At 43.8% G+C, this 16,603-nt stretch overlaps 1 protein-coding gene across 4 annotated transcripts; it reads left to right on the forward strand.

Moving 5' to 3' along the window:
- Positions 1 to 1,174: 1,174 nt before the first annotated feature.
- Positions 1,175 to 9,640, forward strand: ERV3-1 (endogenous retrovirus group 3 member 1, envelope). 4 transcript variants are annotated; one of them, XR_009598351.1, is made up of 2 exons: positions 1,175 to 4,175; positions 6,862 to 9,640. XR_009598351.1 is itself a non-coding variant. In XM_042240492.1 (2 exons), the coding sequence occupies exon 2, from the start codon at positions 6,979 to 6,981 to the stop codon at positions 7,909 to 7,911; it is 933 nt and encodes a 310-aa protein (XP_042096426.1). In that variant the 5' UTR covers positions 3,840 to 4,175; positions 6,747 to 6,978; the 3' UTR covers positions 7,912 to 9,640. The 4 variants fall into 4 exon arrangements, 1 of the variants encoding a protein (XP_042096426.1); XR_009598352.1 differs by having other exon boundaries at positions 1,175 to 4,157; positions 6,747 to 9,640; XR_009598350.1 differs by having other exon boundaries at positions 1,175 to 4,157.
- Positions 9,641 to 16,603: the final 6,963 nt, after the last annotated feature.

Here is a 16,603-nt window from a genome sequence, read left to right on the forward strand (position 1 = left end):
ACTGTGGTGGAGGAGGGTTCCCTTGTGTCCGCACCCCCTCCGCAACTTACTGGAGGTCTGTGAAGGTTTTGATAGTGACTATTCTGATGTATGCAAGGTGATACCAGGTGGTAGTTCTGATTTCCATTTATCTATTACTTAACGGTGTTGACAACTTTTCATGAGAGTTGTTTAAAACGGTATGATTGAAACTAGCCTTTTGAAATCAGCTTATTTAATGTCTGCCCAGGTTTAAAATCGTTTTGGCTGACCAGCCCTAGGACATCGCCTGAGGGGAGGTGTTTCTCACTGACACCCATTGGCCTTTGTGAGTATTGCGTGCCCATCAGCATAGCATTGCAAGTGGTTTTATGGCCAAAAAAAAAAAAAAAAACAGAAGGTGACAGCGTGTCTTCAGGCCCCACTCTTACTGTTTACTGCTGTCATTTCATTATTATTGTGTACGGGTGTAGGATTCTTTTGTGTTGTGTTTGTTTCTGGTGTACAAGACCTTGATTCTGTTCTACCCAGACTTTCATTAGTTTTGAGGAGGTTTTTTTTCTTTACGATGATTACGAGGTGTTTTTAACTTTTCCTGTGGTATTCAGTATGTTTGTATAAGCTTATCTACTTGAAATATATTCCTCTGTAGATGTTTATTCCAACCTCTTAATTGCTCCCTGTGCCCTCATATTTTCTTTCTAAGAATCAGAAGTTAAGTTTCTGAGTCTGTTTCTTTGTGTAAAGTGGTTTCTTTGTATGAATTTTTAGATCCACCAGTTAGGGACATCTTGCGATATCTATGTTTCTGTCTCTGACTCACTTCCCTTAGTGTCCCAATCTCTGTCCATCCACGCTGTGGCCACTTTCACCATTCTGTTCTGTTGTGTATAGCAGCAGATTGCACTGGAGAGGTGTGCTACTTAGGCCTCATTTTTCTGTCCTGACACATTTGATTTCACTCAAATGTCTTAGCTCTTGTAAATCGTGCTGCCCTGAAAACAGGGGTGCATGTGTCATTCAAATTCACATTTTCTCTGGATCTAAGCCCAGGAGTGAGAGAGTGGGGTTCGCCAATCACGTGGTTCCCCTATGCTTAGTTTTTTTGTTTTAAGAAAACTCATGCCTCTTCCCATACTTCCTATACCTTTCTACATCCCAACAAGGAGAAAAGGAGGATTCCTTTTTCCCTAAGCCCTCTGTAGGATTTCCTTTTAATAGACCTTTTTGATGCAGGTCTTCCTGAGCCACGTGAGGTGATTCCTCGTGGTGGTTTTGATTGGCATTTTTTTAGGAGTTCATGATGTGGAGTATACTTCAGGTGCTTCTGTACTTTAAACAGTGCAAATACTGTTAACCTCTTGAAACTGGTTTCTTGAAATTGGACTCCATTCTGAAATCTTTGGGGATGATATTCCTAGGGACATTACTTGAGGGCAGGTGTTATTTACAGCTGCACAGGCCTTTTGATACCAAGGGAGCATTCCATGCAAAGATGGGCACAATAAAGGACAGAAACAGTATGGACCTAACAGAAGCAGATGATGTTAAGAAGAGGTGGCAAGAATTCACAGAAGAACTATACAAAGAAGATCTTATTGGCCCAGATAATCAGGATTGTGTGATCATTCACCTAGAGCAAGACATCCTGGGTGTGAAGTCAAGGGGGCCTTAGGAAGCATCGCTACAAACAAAGCTAGTGGTGGTGATGGAATTCCATTTGAACTGTTTCAAATCCTTAAAGATGATACTGTGAAAGTGCTGCACTCAATATGTCAGCAAATTGGGAAAACTCAGCAGTGAGTACAGGACTGGAAAAGATCAGATTTCCAATGTGTTTTTTTAGGTGTCCAAGAGCTTTATTCAGATGTATATAGACGTGTATCTATTCTTGCTCTGAAAAGTGTGTTCAGTAGCATTCTCTGTGCAACTCAGTATGTCCTTTCTGATTATCTAATGGATGCATATTAGTGTGTATGTGATAATGCAAAAGTCTTAATTTATCCTTCTAATTTTTTTAGTAATCATAAGTTGATTTGTGAAGTCTGTAAGTCTGTTTCTGTTTTATATAGTAGTTCATTGGTATAAATTGACAGATTCCACCCATAGGTGATATCTGATGATATTTCTCTCTCTCTGACTTACTTCACTGCAGATGGTAATATCTTGGTCCCTCTTTGCTACTGCCAATGGCATTATTTAATTCTATTTTATGAGTGAGGAATAGTTCAGTGTCTATTTGTCTCAGTCTTCATTTTCCAGTCTCTGGCCTTGGTTGATTCTCTCTCTCAGCTCTAGTAAATAGTGCTGGTCTGAATATAGGGGTGCACGAGTCATTTCAAATTATTATTTTATCCATATCTGAACCCAAGAATGGGATTGCTGGATCGTATGGTGCCTGTGTGTTGAGTTTTTTAAGGAACCTCCTTGCTGTTTCCCATAGTGACTGAACCCATTTACACCCCCACCAAGAGCGTAGGAAGATTCCCTTTTGTTTCCAAGCTCTGCAGCATTTAATCTTTGTGGCTCTTTCTGATGATGGCCATTCTGACCATGGTGAGGTGGTTCCTCAATGTTGTTTTGATTTACATTGATCTGATAATTAGTCATGTGGAGTATGTTTCCATGTGCTTTTCAGTCAGATACAGTGTGAGTATAGTTTACTGTTGAAATTGGCTTCTTGAACATTGGCTCAGTTTTGAATTCTTTTTTTGGTGATTTACCCCAAGGATTTTATTGAAGGCAGGTGTCCTTTCTAGTCCTGCATGCCTTGTGAATATTCAGAGATCACTAGCACCAGTTTTAAAGTTGTTATTATGGGAAATGGAGACAAAGCAGCAACATTTCTTCCTGCCCAACTCTGGCCACTTAGGCAACCAGAGCCTAAGGGAAATCCTTGCTCCTGCACTGTCAGTTTGAGTGGAATGTGGCAGAAGTAACAGACTGCCAGGGTTAATTGTGTCTCTTGATTTCTTGTCCCTTAACCTTTATTTCCCAGACACGTGCTAATTCCTGCAACTTCACTCTGCAGAGGGTGATGTCATCTGCCAGTGGGGTGACCCCAAGGAACCAGGTTGGAGTTGGGATCCCAACCACCAAGAGCCTTGGAGCCCCGAGTACTTTTCAAAGCTCTTCCATCCCCAAATTCCAGCATCCTTTGGGTGCAGTAAGCTTGGGTTGGCTGCAGGAGGACCTCACCCAACCCTTGGAGCTGGAGAGTCTCCAGGTCTTTTGATAGAGGGCTCATTGCCAGGCACATCTCACTAGCCCCCTCAGATCCAAGATACTCCAGCCTTGGAACCCAAGTCTGCACAGGTTCCAGGGATGTGACACTGAAGAGGAAAATTTAAAACTTACACTCAGCTGGAAATAATTTCATGCTTGTTCTGCTTCTGTAAGATGCTTGCTGCGTTGACCAAGGAACAAGATGATCTAGCAGTCAACTATATGTAACCATAGAAAGAAAGAAAGAAAGTGAAGTCTCTCGGTCGTATCCTACTCTTTGCGATCCCATGGACTGCAGTCTACCAGGCTTCTCTGTCCATGGGATTTTCCAGGCAAGAGTACTGGAGTGGGTTGCCATTTCCTTCTCCAGGGGATCTTCCTGACCCAGGGATCGAACCCAGGTGTCCTGCATTGTAGGCAGATGCTTTACCCTCTGAGCCACCAGAGAAGCCCATATGTAACCATAAGATACTCTGATAAGCATGGAATGTTCTATTCCTGCTTCTGTGAGTTTCTGTCTGGAAATTCCCTGCATGTAAGCCATACCAATTCCTGTGCTCTGTAACTGCTCATAGCCCATAGCAACCAGGTAACCAATCAACCAGCTCTACTTGTGTATACTGACCCTATAAGAGTAAAGCTCACCCTGAGCTCAGCGCCCCAGAACTTCAGAGCAGTAGCTCATCTGGGACCGCCAGCTCAATAAACCTGAGTTCTCCAACCCTCCAAGTTGGTGCTTGGGTTCTTGACGGTCCAGCTCCTGCAGTATTTCTGGAGGCCTCAGTGAGATTCCAACCACACCGGCCCCTTGAGCTGCCAGACCGGTGGCTCAACCAGGCCAGAGCAGAGGAACTCTGAGACGACCGAGGCAGCGTGCCACCTGACAGGTGTTCTGACTTTCCAGACAGCTGAACCCTGACCAGACTCATTGGAGAAGCGGACCAACTAGCCAGGTATGGCTACAGAATAAGGTAAGACCCTGGGGCACAGAACCCAGTCAAGTCCTGTCTCTGGATGGAAGAGGAACTTGACTACCTCCTACGGTCTTCAGTAAGAAGACCGCCAGTTAGGGACCTTCCCAGAGTGGGGAGGCACTGTGACAAACTCTGAACTGAACGTGTGTGTGAGTGAGCACTCTGGTTCGTCCTCGCTCCAGGGTGATTGTGTGGCTCCATGGCCCCATGACTACAGAGTCTGAGTGGGCCCTAACCTGCAGTTCTATGGCTCAGGGTGGTGTCTGTCTCTGGGGGACCCAGTCCCTTCCTGCAAGTCAGATCCTGGACAGGGGCTTATACTGACCCACCAAAGCTAAGAGATACCCAAGTTCCCCATGGGAACGTGGCCACATGGGCACCTGAATGGAATCCCCTTTTGAGGCGGCACCCGCCCTTGTTTTTCTTTGTGCCACCAACACAAGGCAGGATACACAGGGAGGGGAACAATTGGTTACTGATTTGATTTAGAAGTTGCGTATGTCCAAATGGCCCTTTTACCCTAGGGCCCTCTGCCTAAATTACTTTCTTAAAATTTTTAAGGCTCACTCTCCCCTTCCATCAGTTGACTCTTTGAGCTGACTTATTGAGAAATTGGGTTTTTCTCGAAAAACTTGTCCCTTTTGCCAAACAGATCTGTACCTCCCTCTCTCTTGGTCCCCTGAGCCAGCCCATGTGGAGTAGCACACTCTGACATGCTCCTGCATACTTTTGGATTTTCATTACAAGGCTGCCTTCCTCTGTCGCCTTTTCCTTCATAATCCCCTGATTCCCCAAGGATTTCAGGCCCTTCTCTTAGACGAGTATATGTACTGCTCTCTCTGCCAGCTTAGCACCCTCGAGAGGGTCAATCACCCTAGATCCCCTCTGGAGCCCCTGAAATTATTCCTCTGTGAATCCCATTATAAGGGATCACCTCTTTCCAGTCCTGTCTCCCTGAGGCATTTAGTGATCAGGGACATCTTCAAAGAGGCATATAATTGTGCTATCTGGGAATACTGGGCCTTCCAGGACTGGTGACATCAGTGCTACCTAGGTCTCCCTAAGATGAGGCCCTTCCTGTGTGTCCCTCTTTCCTTCCTAGCCAAAGAGGTGGATGACATTTGTCAATATGGAGGGAAGCTCCTCTAAGCCAACTGTTTTATACTGTATGATAAAAATTTTGAGAAAGGTTTTTCCTTAACCCCATTGGGTTAAGATGACCTCGGGGTTAAGATGGGGTTAAGATGATCTTGAGAAAGCTCCACACCCTGTGTGAGTCAGAATGGCCCACCTTTGGGGTGAGATGGCCTGCAAAGGGTACTCTAGACCTTCCTATAGTTAGAGCTGTATACTGAGTAGTGACAGGGACCCCTAGGCACCCAGACCAGTTTCCACACATAGATTCCTGGTTGCAAACTGCCGATCAGCTACCTCCTTGGGTTCAGTTCAGGATCACTGGATGGATAATGATTACTGCGTTGATGGTGCGGAGGTCCTGGATGGGGGGATAATCATTCCTCTCCAGGCTTCTTGACTGGTAGCAGCAGAGTGATCCAGGGAACCTGACACTCAATCAGAGTTTCAGCATTGCATAGGCTTGGATGTAGTCCCAAATTCCCAGGTGTGCTTTCTGTGGTACTGGATATTGCCTCTGTCTGACAGGAGTGGCCCCTGGCCTCAGGTCCACCACAATGGGTGCATGGTTTTTGGCCAAATCTTGGGGCCCCTTTTCTGCCCAGACAGCAGGGAACTCTGTTAGTGGGCTGGTTGGATTTGTTTATTCTCTCCCTGAAAAATAGAGGAGCCATTCATCTTCCCTGGGCACACTCACAGCCATCATCAGAAATGGACTCTACTGAAGTCAAGCCTTGGAGGGGCTATAAATGTTTACTTGTGGTAGTCTTCACCTATTCAGGATGGAGTGAGGCCTACCCCCCACACAATGAATGGGCACAAGAGGTGGCCAGGCCCTACTAAGAGACATAATCCTGAGATATGGGCTACCCCTCTCCATAGGGTCTGACAACAGGCCAGGGTTACCCCTCTCCATAGGGTTTGACAACGGGCCAGCCTTTGTGTCTGAGATAAACCACAATTTGTCCAAGACATTGAGAGTCAAATGAAAGCGCCACACTGAAAACTCCGTACGGCTTATAGGCCACAAAGCTCAGGGAGAGTTGAGTGCATGAATTGGACCCTCAAGACTATGTTATCTAAGCTCTGCCAGTTACCTTAGGTCAACATGCTACCACTAGCCCTGCTCTGAGCCCGGTGCACCTTGAGGGCCTCAGGCTCTTCTCCCTTTGCGATCTTATATGTGAGACCACCCCCAGTGATAGGGAAGCTCAAGGGAGACCCCAACAACTAGCTGACCTGGAGATGTCCCAACCACTATATCACTTGAGAAACCTTAGGAAGGATTTCCATTCCTTCGGGCAATTGGGTTCATCCCTATCCATCAGGAGACGAGGTATGGGTTAAAGACTGGAAAAAGGAATCACTTCAGCCCAGTCTGGACAGGCCTTCATAGGGTCGTCCTGGTGACCCCTACTGTTGTTAATGTCACAGGTGTCACCCCGAGGATTCACCAAAGCCGGGTGAAGAGAACAGCACCTCTAGAAGGGTAAGAGACCTGGACTGCTGAGGCTCATCCGAACCAGACACTTCTGGTTTTCTTTCATAGGTACCTGAATCCGGCCCAAGATCTTCAGCCCTGCTCCAGTCACTCCAGGGCTGGCTGGTCCACGCACGGCAGAAGCTTGAGGAATTCAGCGAGGGACATCTGAGAATCAGGGTTACGATGGCACCCTGCCAAGTGGGGACTGGTTGCACCACTGGCCTTGATGCTTTCTGTGGGTCAAATACGAGGGGTCACTTTGGCTATAATCTACCCAAAAATAATGGGTTTATTAAGTGCACTCTAATGTTTAGTGTAATAGCATTTTATATCCTGCTGAGCTGTAGTGCATTAAAAAGCAAAATAGACCCCTCATGTACTCCATGCATACACATGACTAAATCAGCTCAGGGGGTCACTTGGACCTTGCTTTACCATACTCACTTCTCCTGTCAAGGAGAGGTCCAAGGAACCTGTGTACATAATAAAACAACCTATTTTATTTGTCAACAAAATGACAAACAAAGTTGTTTTGACCCCCTGCCCCCCATCAGTGAAGATTGGTTAGAGGTTAGGCACCAAAAAGAAGGGATTCTGATTAACCAGACACGAATTGAAAATGAAGACCTTCCGGTGTCAGTATACTTTGATGCGTGTGCTGCTATTGGCAAGAACCCCAAGGGTGTTACAAATTGTGGGAGTTTATCATGGGAGCGAACATACACAAACAATGACAAATATATGTGTCAGTTAGCATCTCCCCGCTCCTCCTGCTATGGCGACCCCTGGTTTTACTGCCCTTACTGGAGCTGTGTCACGTGGGCAACCTGGGAATATAAAAGCAAGATAGCTCGACTTCAAAAGGGAACTGCTAGCCCCAGTTGTAAACTAGGGACATGTAATCCTGTCAATTTCACTATCTTCAATCCCGGAGATTTAAAATGGAAAACTGGCGTCAAAATCGGTATTTATATCCATGGGACAGGTGCTGACCCAGGAACTGTGTTAGAGTTCCGCCATATTTCTGTTCTACTCCAGAGTTCTTTACACAAGGTCTTCTATTCTTTTCATGAAGAGACAGAAAGTGGTACCCCCTACAATTCCAGTCAAAACTAAAAATCTGTTCTTAGCTCTAGCAGAGACCATAGCCCAGACATTAATGGTTTCTTCTTGCTGTGTAACCTTTCTTGCTATGTGTGTGGAGGGGAATTAATATAGGAGTACAATGGGCCTAGGAAGCCAAAGAATTAGATCCCCAGAGACCCTTCAACAACTCAGGGGAATTCAAGAAAACCAGGGTCAGAATTTGGTATTGAAAGACTTCCATAATTGGCAAGAACTGCCTGGCACAGTGGGGTCCATTATTCAATGTTCCGGTAGGAAACCTCTCTTGTCTTGGCCAAAAAATATTACAGCGCAACTACTCACTCTTCTGATTGGTGGGGAAGCCCAAACTATACAGAGCCTAATCCTCACCCTCTAGCAAGCTTCCCTGATTTAAAGACCAGCTGGGATGACTTGTCCACTGAAGGCCGTTGGTCTGCTCCAGAAGGATTTTATTGGATTTGTGCGGCTAACACGTATTCAGTTTTGCCAGCCAACTGGTCAGGGGCATGGATATTGGGGACTGTCCATCCCTTCTTTTTCCTACTTCCCCTACCCCAAGGTGAATCACTGGGAGTCCCAGTTTATAAAGGCAGAGGCCTCCCCAAAAAGTGCAGGTCTCTACAGATTGGAAACTGGAAAGAGGATGAATGGCCTCCTGAATGCATAATCCAATACTGCAGGCCAGCCATTTGGGCAGAAGATGGGTTCTGGGGCTACCAAACCCCAATTTACGTGGTTAACAGAATTATCTGATTCTAGGCAGTGGTTGAGATCATTACTAATGAAACGGCCAAGGCTCTTAATTTATTGGCAGAACAACAAACCAAGATGCATAAAGCTATCTATCAGAATCACCTGCCCTAAATTACTTACTGGCTGCAGAGGGGGGTGTCTGTGGGAAGTTCAATCTTAGCAACTGTTGTCTACAGATAGATGATAAAGGCAAGGTTGTAGAAGAAATAACCAGTGAAATTACTAAAATATTTCGTGTCCCAGTCCAAACTTGGAAGGGGTGGAATCCCAGAGAGCTATTTCAGGGATGGTTTTCTTATCTAGGAGGATTCAAAACTCCAACGGTGGTAGTCCCAAGGAGGACCTTGGGACCTGCGTCCTCTTACCTTGCCCCTTGCCATTATTCATGAGGATGGTTTCCAGCCTAGCTGAAGCCACTGCAGACAGGAGGGCTACCACACACCTCCTAGCCCTGAGAGGTTATCAGCTCCTGGGCCAAGAAGATCAAGCAGACAGGAGGGCTACCACACACCTCCTAGCCCTGAGAGGTTATCAGCTCCTGGGCCAAGAAGATCAAGCAGTTGATGCCTTATAAGATTTAAGGGGCATCAAGAGGGGGTCCAGTAGAGGAAAATTGAAAACTTACCCTCAGCTAGAAATAACTTCATGCTCATTCTGCTTCTGTAAGATATGCTTACTGTGCCAAGATAGGAACAAGATGACCTAGCAATCAACTGTAACCATAAGATGTTTTGATAAGAATGGAATATTCTGTTCCTGCTTCTATGAGTTTCTGTTTGCAAATTCCCTACATGTAACCCATAGCAACTCCCACACTCTGTAACTGCCCAAAGCCCATAGCATCCAGGTAACCAATCAACCAGTGCCAACTGTTCTTGTGTGTACTGACCCTATAAGAGTAAGGCTCACCCTGAACTCAGGGCCCCAGAACTTCAGAGCATTAGCTCGTCTGGGACCACAGGCTCAATAAACCTGAGTTCGCCAACCCTCTGAGTGTGATGCTTGGTTTCTCAATGGTCCGACTTCTGCACCACCTCCAGCCTAGGTCACCATGTCTGAGGGGACTAGAGTCAGCATTTCATTTCTTTTTTTTTTTTTTAATTGTATCATTTGAACTGGGGAATGTAATTAGTTTACAGTGTTGTAGATTTTTTTTTTCCCCAACAGACAGCAACTTTATTCACTTATTAGAGAAGGAAATGGCAACCCACACCAGTGTTCTTGCTTGGAGAATTCCACAGACAGAGGAGCCTGGCAAGTTGCAGCCTGTGAGGTCGCGTAGAGTCGGACATGACTGAGCAATTTTCACTTATTCACTTATGTATAGACATCTGTATGTTCTTTTGGGGTGTTTTTCCCATATAAGTTATTGCAGAGTATTGAATAGGGGTTCACATGCTATACAGTGGGTCCTTCTGGATTATTTTATTATTAGGAGTATGTACCTGAACCAGCTAATTTCTCCCCAGCCCCTTTCCTTCTTGGTAACCATAAGTTTCTTTTCTATGTCTGTGAGGCTGTTTCTTTTTGGAAAAGATGTTCATTTGTATCCATTTTTTATTCCGCCTAGAGGTGATGTCATATAATCCTGGTCTTTTCCTGTCTTTCTACTTCACTTAGCATGATCACCTTTATTTTCATCTTTGTGACTGCAAATGGCCTTATTTCATCCTTCTTGATGGTTGAATAATATTGCATTGTGTCTATGTACTTATTTCTTTATCCATTCATTTGTCCTTTGACACTTGGGTTGCTTCTGTGCCTTGGGCTACTGTACCCAGCGTGGCCGTGATTGCAGAGGTGCTGCTGCTGCTAAGTCACTTCAGTCGTGTCCGACTCTGTGCGACCCCATAGATGGCAGCCCACTAGGCTCCTCTAGCTCTGGGATTCTCCAGGCAAGAATACTGGAGTGGGTTGCCATTGCTTTCTCCAATGTATGAAAGTGAAAAGCGAAAGTGAAGTCACTCAGTCATGTCCGACTCTTAGCGACCAGCCTACAAGGCTCCTCCGTCCATGGGATTTTCCAGGCAAGAGAACTGGAGGGGGTGCCATTGTGTCCTATAAAACTTTGGTGTCCTCAGGATCCAGAACCAGAGATAGGGTTGCTATCCCATGAACTTATATGTTTAGTTCTTTAAGGAAACTTCATACTATTCTCCCTAGTGGATGTTCTGATTTACATTTTCAACAACAGTGTGGGAGAGTTCCCCTCTCTCCATACCCACTTTAGGTTTTATTGTTGGAGATTTTTTGAGATAGCCATTCTTGATCTTGGTGATGCAGCAGGGAGATCTTAATTTGCTGCCCAGGATTTGAACCTGGGAAGCCTAGATGAGAATCAGGAATCCTAGCCACCAGACCAGCAAGGGTTAGATGCTACAAACTATTTTTCCCTGGATCTTTGCCCTCAGTGAAAAGTGCATTTGTCACAGAGGCAGAAACTATAAATGCAAGTACAAAGTTTATTATTAGAGACAGCACAACAACAAGTGGGAGAGCACATAGATAAACTGTTTAATTAAGACAAAAGCAAGGCAGAGATGCACACCCAGAGAGAAAGGGTGTGGGTGTCCCCCCACCCCTTAGTGAGGAGTGCAGTAAAGAGGAGGTCAAGTCATTTATATAGGGCAGTTCTTCCAGGCCTTTGTCTTCCTTCGGGCCAACGATCTTGTTTATTTTTCCACACCTGACATATCCTGGGACCCTCCCCTGGGTGTGCACGCACAGCTCAGTCAAGATGGATCTCGAATTGAAGGCTTCTGGGAGGAGCAAGATTCATTATGGCCTGGCATTATTCCTTGACTTTTGACCCACAAGGAGCTTTTCTGTGCATGTGTAGCGTCTCCCTTGTCCAAAAAAGAGGAGAGAGGGAGATCCCTTAATCCTTTACTCACACAGGGTTTCGTCCCCTCTTTGTCCTTGCCTTGACTACTGCCACGACTATTACCTTAACATCTTTACAAAAGACTAACACTGGCTATTTACCCTGTTTGTTGTTACTTCCATTTTGGAGGGCAAACAGGAGGCTGATTTTAAATACCTTACCTGGAGCCCACCTGTCTCTTGTCTCAGGAAATGTTAACAATTCTAAGTATTCAGCCTGCAGCCTGCTTCTTCATGCCCCATGTAATGTAAACAAGAGACCAGTTGTAAATGTCAAACCTAGAGCCTACCTGTCTCCTAACTCATTCTGAGTGGTTTGAGGTGATATCACATTGGACTTGGTCTGCAATTTCTCTTATAATTTGTGATGCTAAGCATCTTTTCATGTGTTTTATGGTCCTGTGTCTGCCTTATTCAGAGAAATGTCCATTGAGATCTTTGGTTCAATTTTTTTAATTATTTATGTCTGTTTTTTATATTGAGCTGCACGAGCTATTTCTACATTTTGGAGTGAAATCTATTTCATTTGCAAACCAATTTTTCCCACTCTGAAGGCTGTCTTTTTCTTTCAGTTAGGCTTTCCTTTGCAGTGCAAATCCTGTTACAGTTAATTAGGTCCCATTTATTTTTATTTTATTTTTCATTAGTGTAAGTGGTAGATGAAAAACAACTTGCTGAGATGCTGAGGTTTATGACAAAGTGTATTCTGTCTATATTTTCCTCAAAGGTTATATAGTACCTGTCCTTTTTTTCTTCAGATTTTTAAACTGTTTGGAGTTTATTTTTGTGTATGGTGTTAGGAAGTATTCTGATTTCATTGTCCTTTTCATTGTGTAAGGAATCTCTACACCGTCCTCCAGAGTGGCTGTTCTCAATTTATATTGCTAGCTTCCATGTAGGAGGGTTCCCCTTTCTCCACACACTCTCCAGCACTTATCATTTCTAGGGTTTTTACCAATGGCCATTCTGAACAGTGTGCGGTGATACCTTGGTGTAGTTTAGATTTGCAGTTCTCTGTATTTATCGATAGGGACATTTTTTCCATGTCATTTTTTGAATGGGTGTGAGTGAAACATGCTTCTTGAACATCTCCCTGATTTGAATCCTTTTTTGATGACCATGCCTAGGACACTCCTTGAAGGCAGGTGTTTTTTTACTGACAGCCCCACAGGCCTTCTGAATGTTAAATGCCTATTAGCGCAGTTTTCAGTTGTTACAGAAAATGGCCACAAGGCAACAGCGTTTCTTCATGCCCTACTTTTTTGTTGTTGTATTTTTCATTTTTATTGTGTATTGTGGTAGCATAGCAGAGAAGGCAATGGCACCCCACTCCAGTACTCTTGCCTGGAAAATCCCATGGACAGGGGAGCCTGGAAGGCTGCAGTCCATGGGGTCGCTGAGAGTCAGACATGACTGAGCAAATTCACTTTCACTTTTCGCTTTCATGCATTGGAGAAGGAAATGGCAACCCACTCCAGCGTTCTTGCCTGGAGAATCCCAGGGACAGGAGAGCCTGGTGGCCTGCCGTCTATGGGGTCGCACAGAGTCAGACACAACTGAAGTGACTTAGCAGCAGCAGTGGTAGGATAGATTTCCAATGTTGTCTTTGTTTTAGGTATCTAGGAACTTGATTCAGATATACATAGACATGTATCTATTCTTCATCCGGGTTATTTTCCTATATAGTTTATTGGGGTGCATTGAGTGGGATTCCCTGTGCAACTCAGTGTGTCTTTTCTGATTATCTATTGGATATATATTAGTATGTATTGGTTAATGCAAGAGTCTTAATTTATCACTCTTGCTAACTTCTTTTTGATAAGCATTAGTTGGTTTTTGAAGCTTGTGAGTCTGTTTCTGTTTTGTATAGATTGATAGATTCCACCTGTAAGAGACACCTTATGATATCTTTTTCTCTCTCTCTGATTTACTTCCCTGTGTATGACAATGTCTTGGCCCATCTATTCTTCAGCCAATGGCATTATTTCATTTTGGTTTTTGACTGAGGAGTATTCCAGTGTCTTGGATCCTACCTAGTTTCCCTTTGTCAGTCTCTGTACATGCTGGTTGACTGTCTGTCTTGGCTCTAGTAAACAGTGTTGCTCTGAAAATAGGGGTGCACAAGTCATTTCAAATTTTTATTTTCTTCGGTTTTGAGCCCAGGAGTGGGATTGTGGGATCATATGGTACCTGTGTGCTGAATTTGTAAGGAACCTCCATGCTATTGTCCATAGTGGCTACACACATTTACACCCCCACCAAGAGTGTAGGAAGATTCCCTTTTGTCTCAAAGCTCTGCAGCATTTAATCTTTGTGGATCTTTTTGATGATGGCCATTCTGACCATGGTGTAGTGATTTCTCAGTGTTGTTTTGATTTGCATTGATTTGATAATTAGTCATGATGAGTGTGTTTCCATGTAGTTTTTTATCTTATACAGTGCGAGTACAGTTTACCCGGTGAAATTTGCTTCTTGAGTATTGGCCCTGTTTTGAATTCTGTTTTTGATGGTTCACCCCATGAGATTACCTGTGGTCAGGTGTTTTTTCCAGCCCCACAGGCATTGTGGATAATCAGAGGCCATCAGCACTGGCTTTGAAGTTGTTGTTACAGGAAATGGCCAGCAGCAGCATTTTTTCCTGCTCAACTCTGGTTACTTAGGCAATCAGAGCCTGTAAGAAAGCCCTTCTCCTGGATTGTCACACAGAGCAGAACGTTCCAGAAGAAATACCTTCCCCCTTACCTTTTATCCCCTGGACGTAGAAGAGGTCCTTCAACACCCTTCTCTGGAAGGTGATGCCATTCGTAGGTGGGGCAACCCATAAAGAAGGAGGCTGGAGGTGGGAATTTTGCCACCAGGGACTTGGCACCCAGGGGACTTTTCAAAGCTGTTTTATCTCAGGTTCAGAATCCTTTGGGTACAGTATTCTTGGTTTCACTGCAGGACACCCCCCCACCCCAGATCTGGTGATCATGGACTTATGCAGAGGGCAGCAGGAAGTCCAGGTCCAACCAAGGGAGGCTCATTGTCTGGCACATCCTCTCAAGCTCCCTCAGATCCAGGACACTGCAGCATTGGGACCCAAGCCTACTCAGGCTCTGGGGATGTCACATCAACACTGGTCACCATACCTGAGGGGAATGGAGTCAGCATTTCTTTTCCACTTTTTTAAGATATATTTTTTCTTAATTTGTTTATTTTTAATTGAAGAATAATTATAATATTGTGGTGGTTTCTGCCATACATCAACATGGATCAGTCATAGGTATACATACGTCCCCTGCCTCTTGAGCCTCCCTCCCACCTACCACCCCATCCCACTCCTCTGGGTTGTCACAGAGCCCTGGTTTTAGTTCCGTGAGTCATGCAGCAAATTCCCACTGGCTATCTATTTTATATATGTTAGTGTATATGTTTCCATCTACTCTCTCCATTAGTCCCACCCTCTCCTTCCTACCCACCATGTCCATAAATCTGTTCTCTGTGGCTGCATCTCCAGTGCTGCCCTGCTAATAGGTCCATCAGTACCATCGTTCTAGATTCCATATATAGGCATTAATATATGATATTTATTTTTCTCTTTCTGACATACTTCATTCTGTATAATAGGCTCTATTTTCATCCATATCATTAGCACTGACTCAAATGTGTTCCTTTTTTTAGCTGAGTAATATTTCATTGTATAGGTGTACCATAGCTTCTTTATCCATTCATCTTTCAATGGACATCTAGGTTGCTTCCATGTCCTAGCTATTGTAAACTGTGCTGCAATGAACACTGAGATACATGTGCCTTTTTCAATTTTGGTTTTCTCAAGGTATATGCCCAATAGTGGGATTGTTGGGGCATATGGTAGTTTTATTTCTAGTCTTTTTAAGGAATCTCCATACTGTCTTCCATAGTGACTGTCTCAATTTATATTCCACCAACAGTGCAAAAGGGTTCCCTTTTCTCCATCCCCTCTCCAGTATCTGTTGTTTGTAGATTTTTTGATGATGGCCATTTTGCCTGGTAAGAGGTGATATCTCATTTTAATTTTGAATTGCATTTCTCTAATAATGAGTGATGTTGAGCATCTTTTCATGTGTTTACTGGCCATCGATATGTCTTTATCAGAGAAATGTCTGTTTGGGTCTTCTGCCCACTTTTTGATTGGGATGTTTTTCTGATATTGAGTTGCATAAGCTGTTTGTATACTTTGGAAAGTAATCCTTTGTTAGCTGTTTCATTTGCTATTATTTTCTCTCATTCTAAGGATTGTCTTTTCACCTTGTTTATAGTTTTCTTTGCTGTGCAAAAGCTTTTAAGTTTAATTAGGTCCCACTTGTTTATTTTTGTTTCTATTTTCATTATTTTAGAAGGTGGGTCATAGAGGATCTTGCTGTGATTTATGTCATAGAGTGTTCTGCCTATATTTTCCTCTAAGAGTTTTATAGTTTCTGGTCTTACACTTAGGTCTTTAATCCATTCTGAGTTTCTCTTTATGGTGTTAGGAAGTGTTCTAATTTCATTTTTTTACATCTACCTATCCAGTTTTCCCATCACCATGTATTGAAGAGACTATCTTTACCCCATTGTATATTCTTGCCTCCTTTGTCAAAGGTAAGGTGCTCATAGGTGAATGGGTTAATCTCTGGGCTTTTGAGCTTGTTCCATTGGTCTATATTTCTGTTTTTGTGCCAGTACCATATTGTCTTGATGACTGTAGCTTTGAAGTATAATCTGAAGTCAGGAAAGTTGATTCCTCCATCTCCATTCTTCTTTCTCAAGACTGCTTTTGCTACTTGGGGTCTTTTGTGTTTCCATACAAATTGTGAAAATGCTTGCTCTAGTTCTGTGAAAAATGCCGTGGTAATTTGATAGGGAATTGCACTGACTCTATATATTGCATTTGATAATATACTCATTTTCACAATATTGATTCTTCCAACCCAGGAACATGGAATATCTCTCCATCTTTTTATGTTGTCTTTGAGGTCTTTTATCAGTGTCTTACAGTTTCTGTACACAGCTTTTTGTCTTCTCATTTTTTAAAGATATAATTTGAATTGTAGTATATATGTAA

Source organism: Ovis aries, chromosome 24 (genome assembly GCF_016772045.2).
Source record: "Ovis aries strain OAR_USU_Benz2616 breed Rambouillet chromosome 24, ARS-UI_Ramb_v3.0, whole genome shotgun sequence".
NCBI classification, from domain to species: Eukaryota; Metazoa; Chordata; class Mammalia; order Artiodactyla; family Bovidae; genus Ovis; species Ovis aries.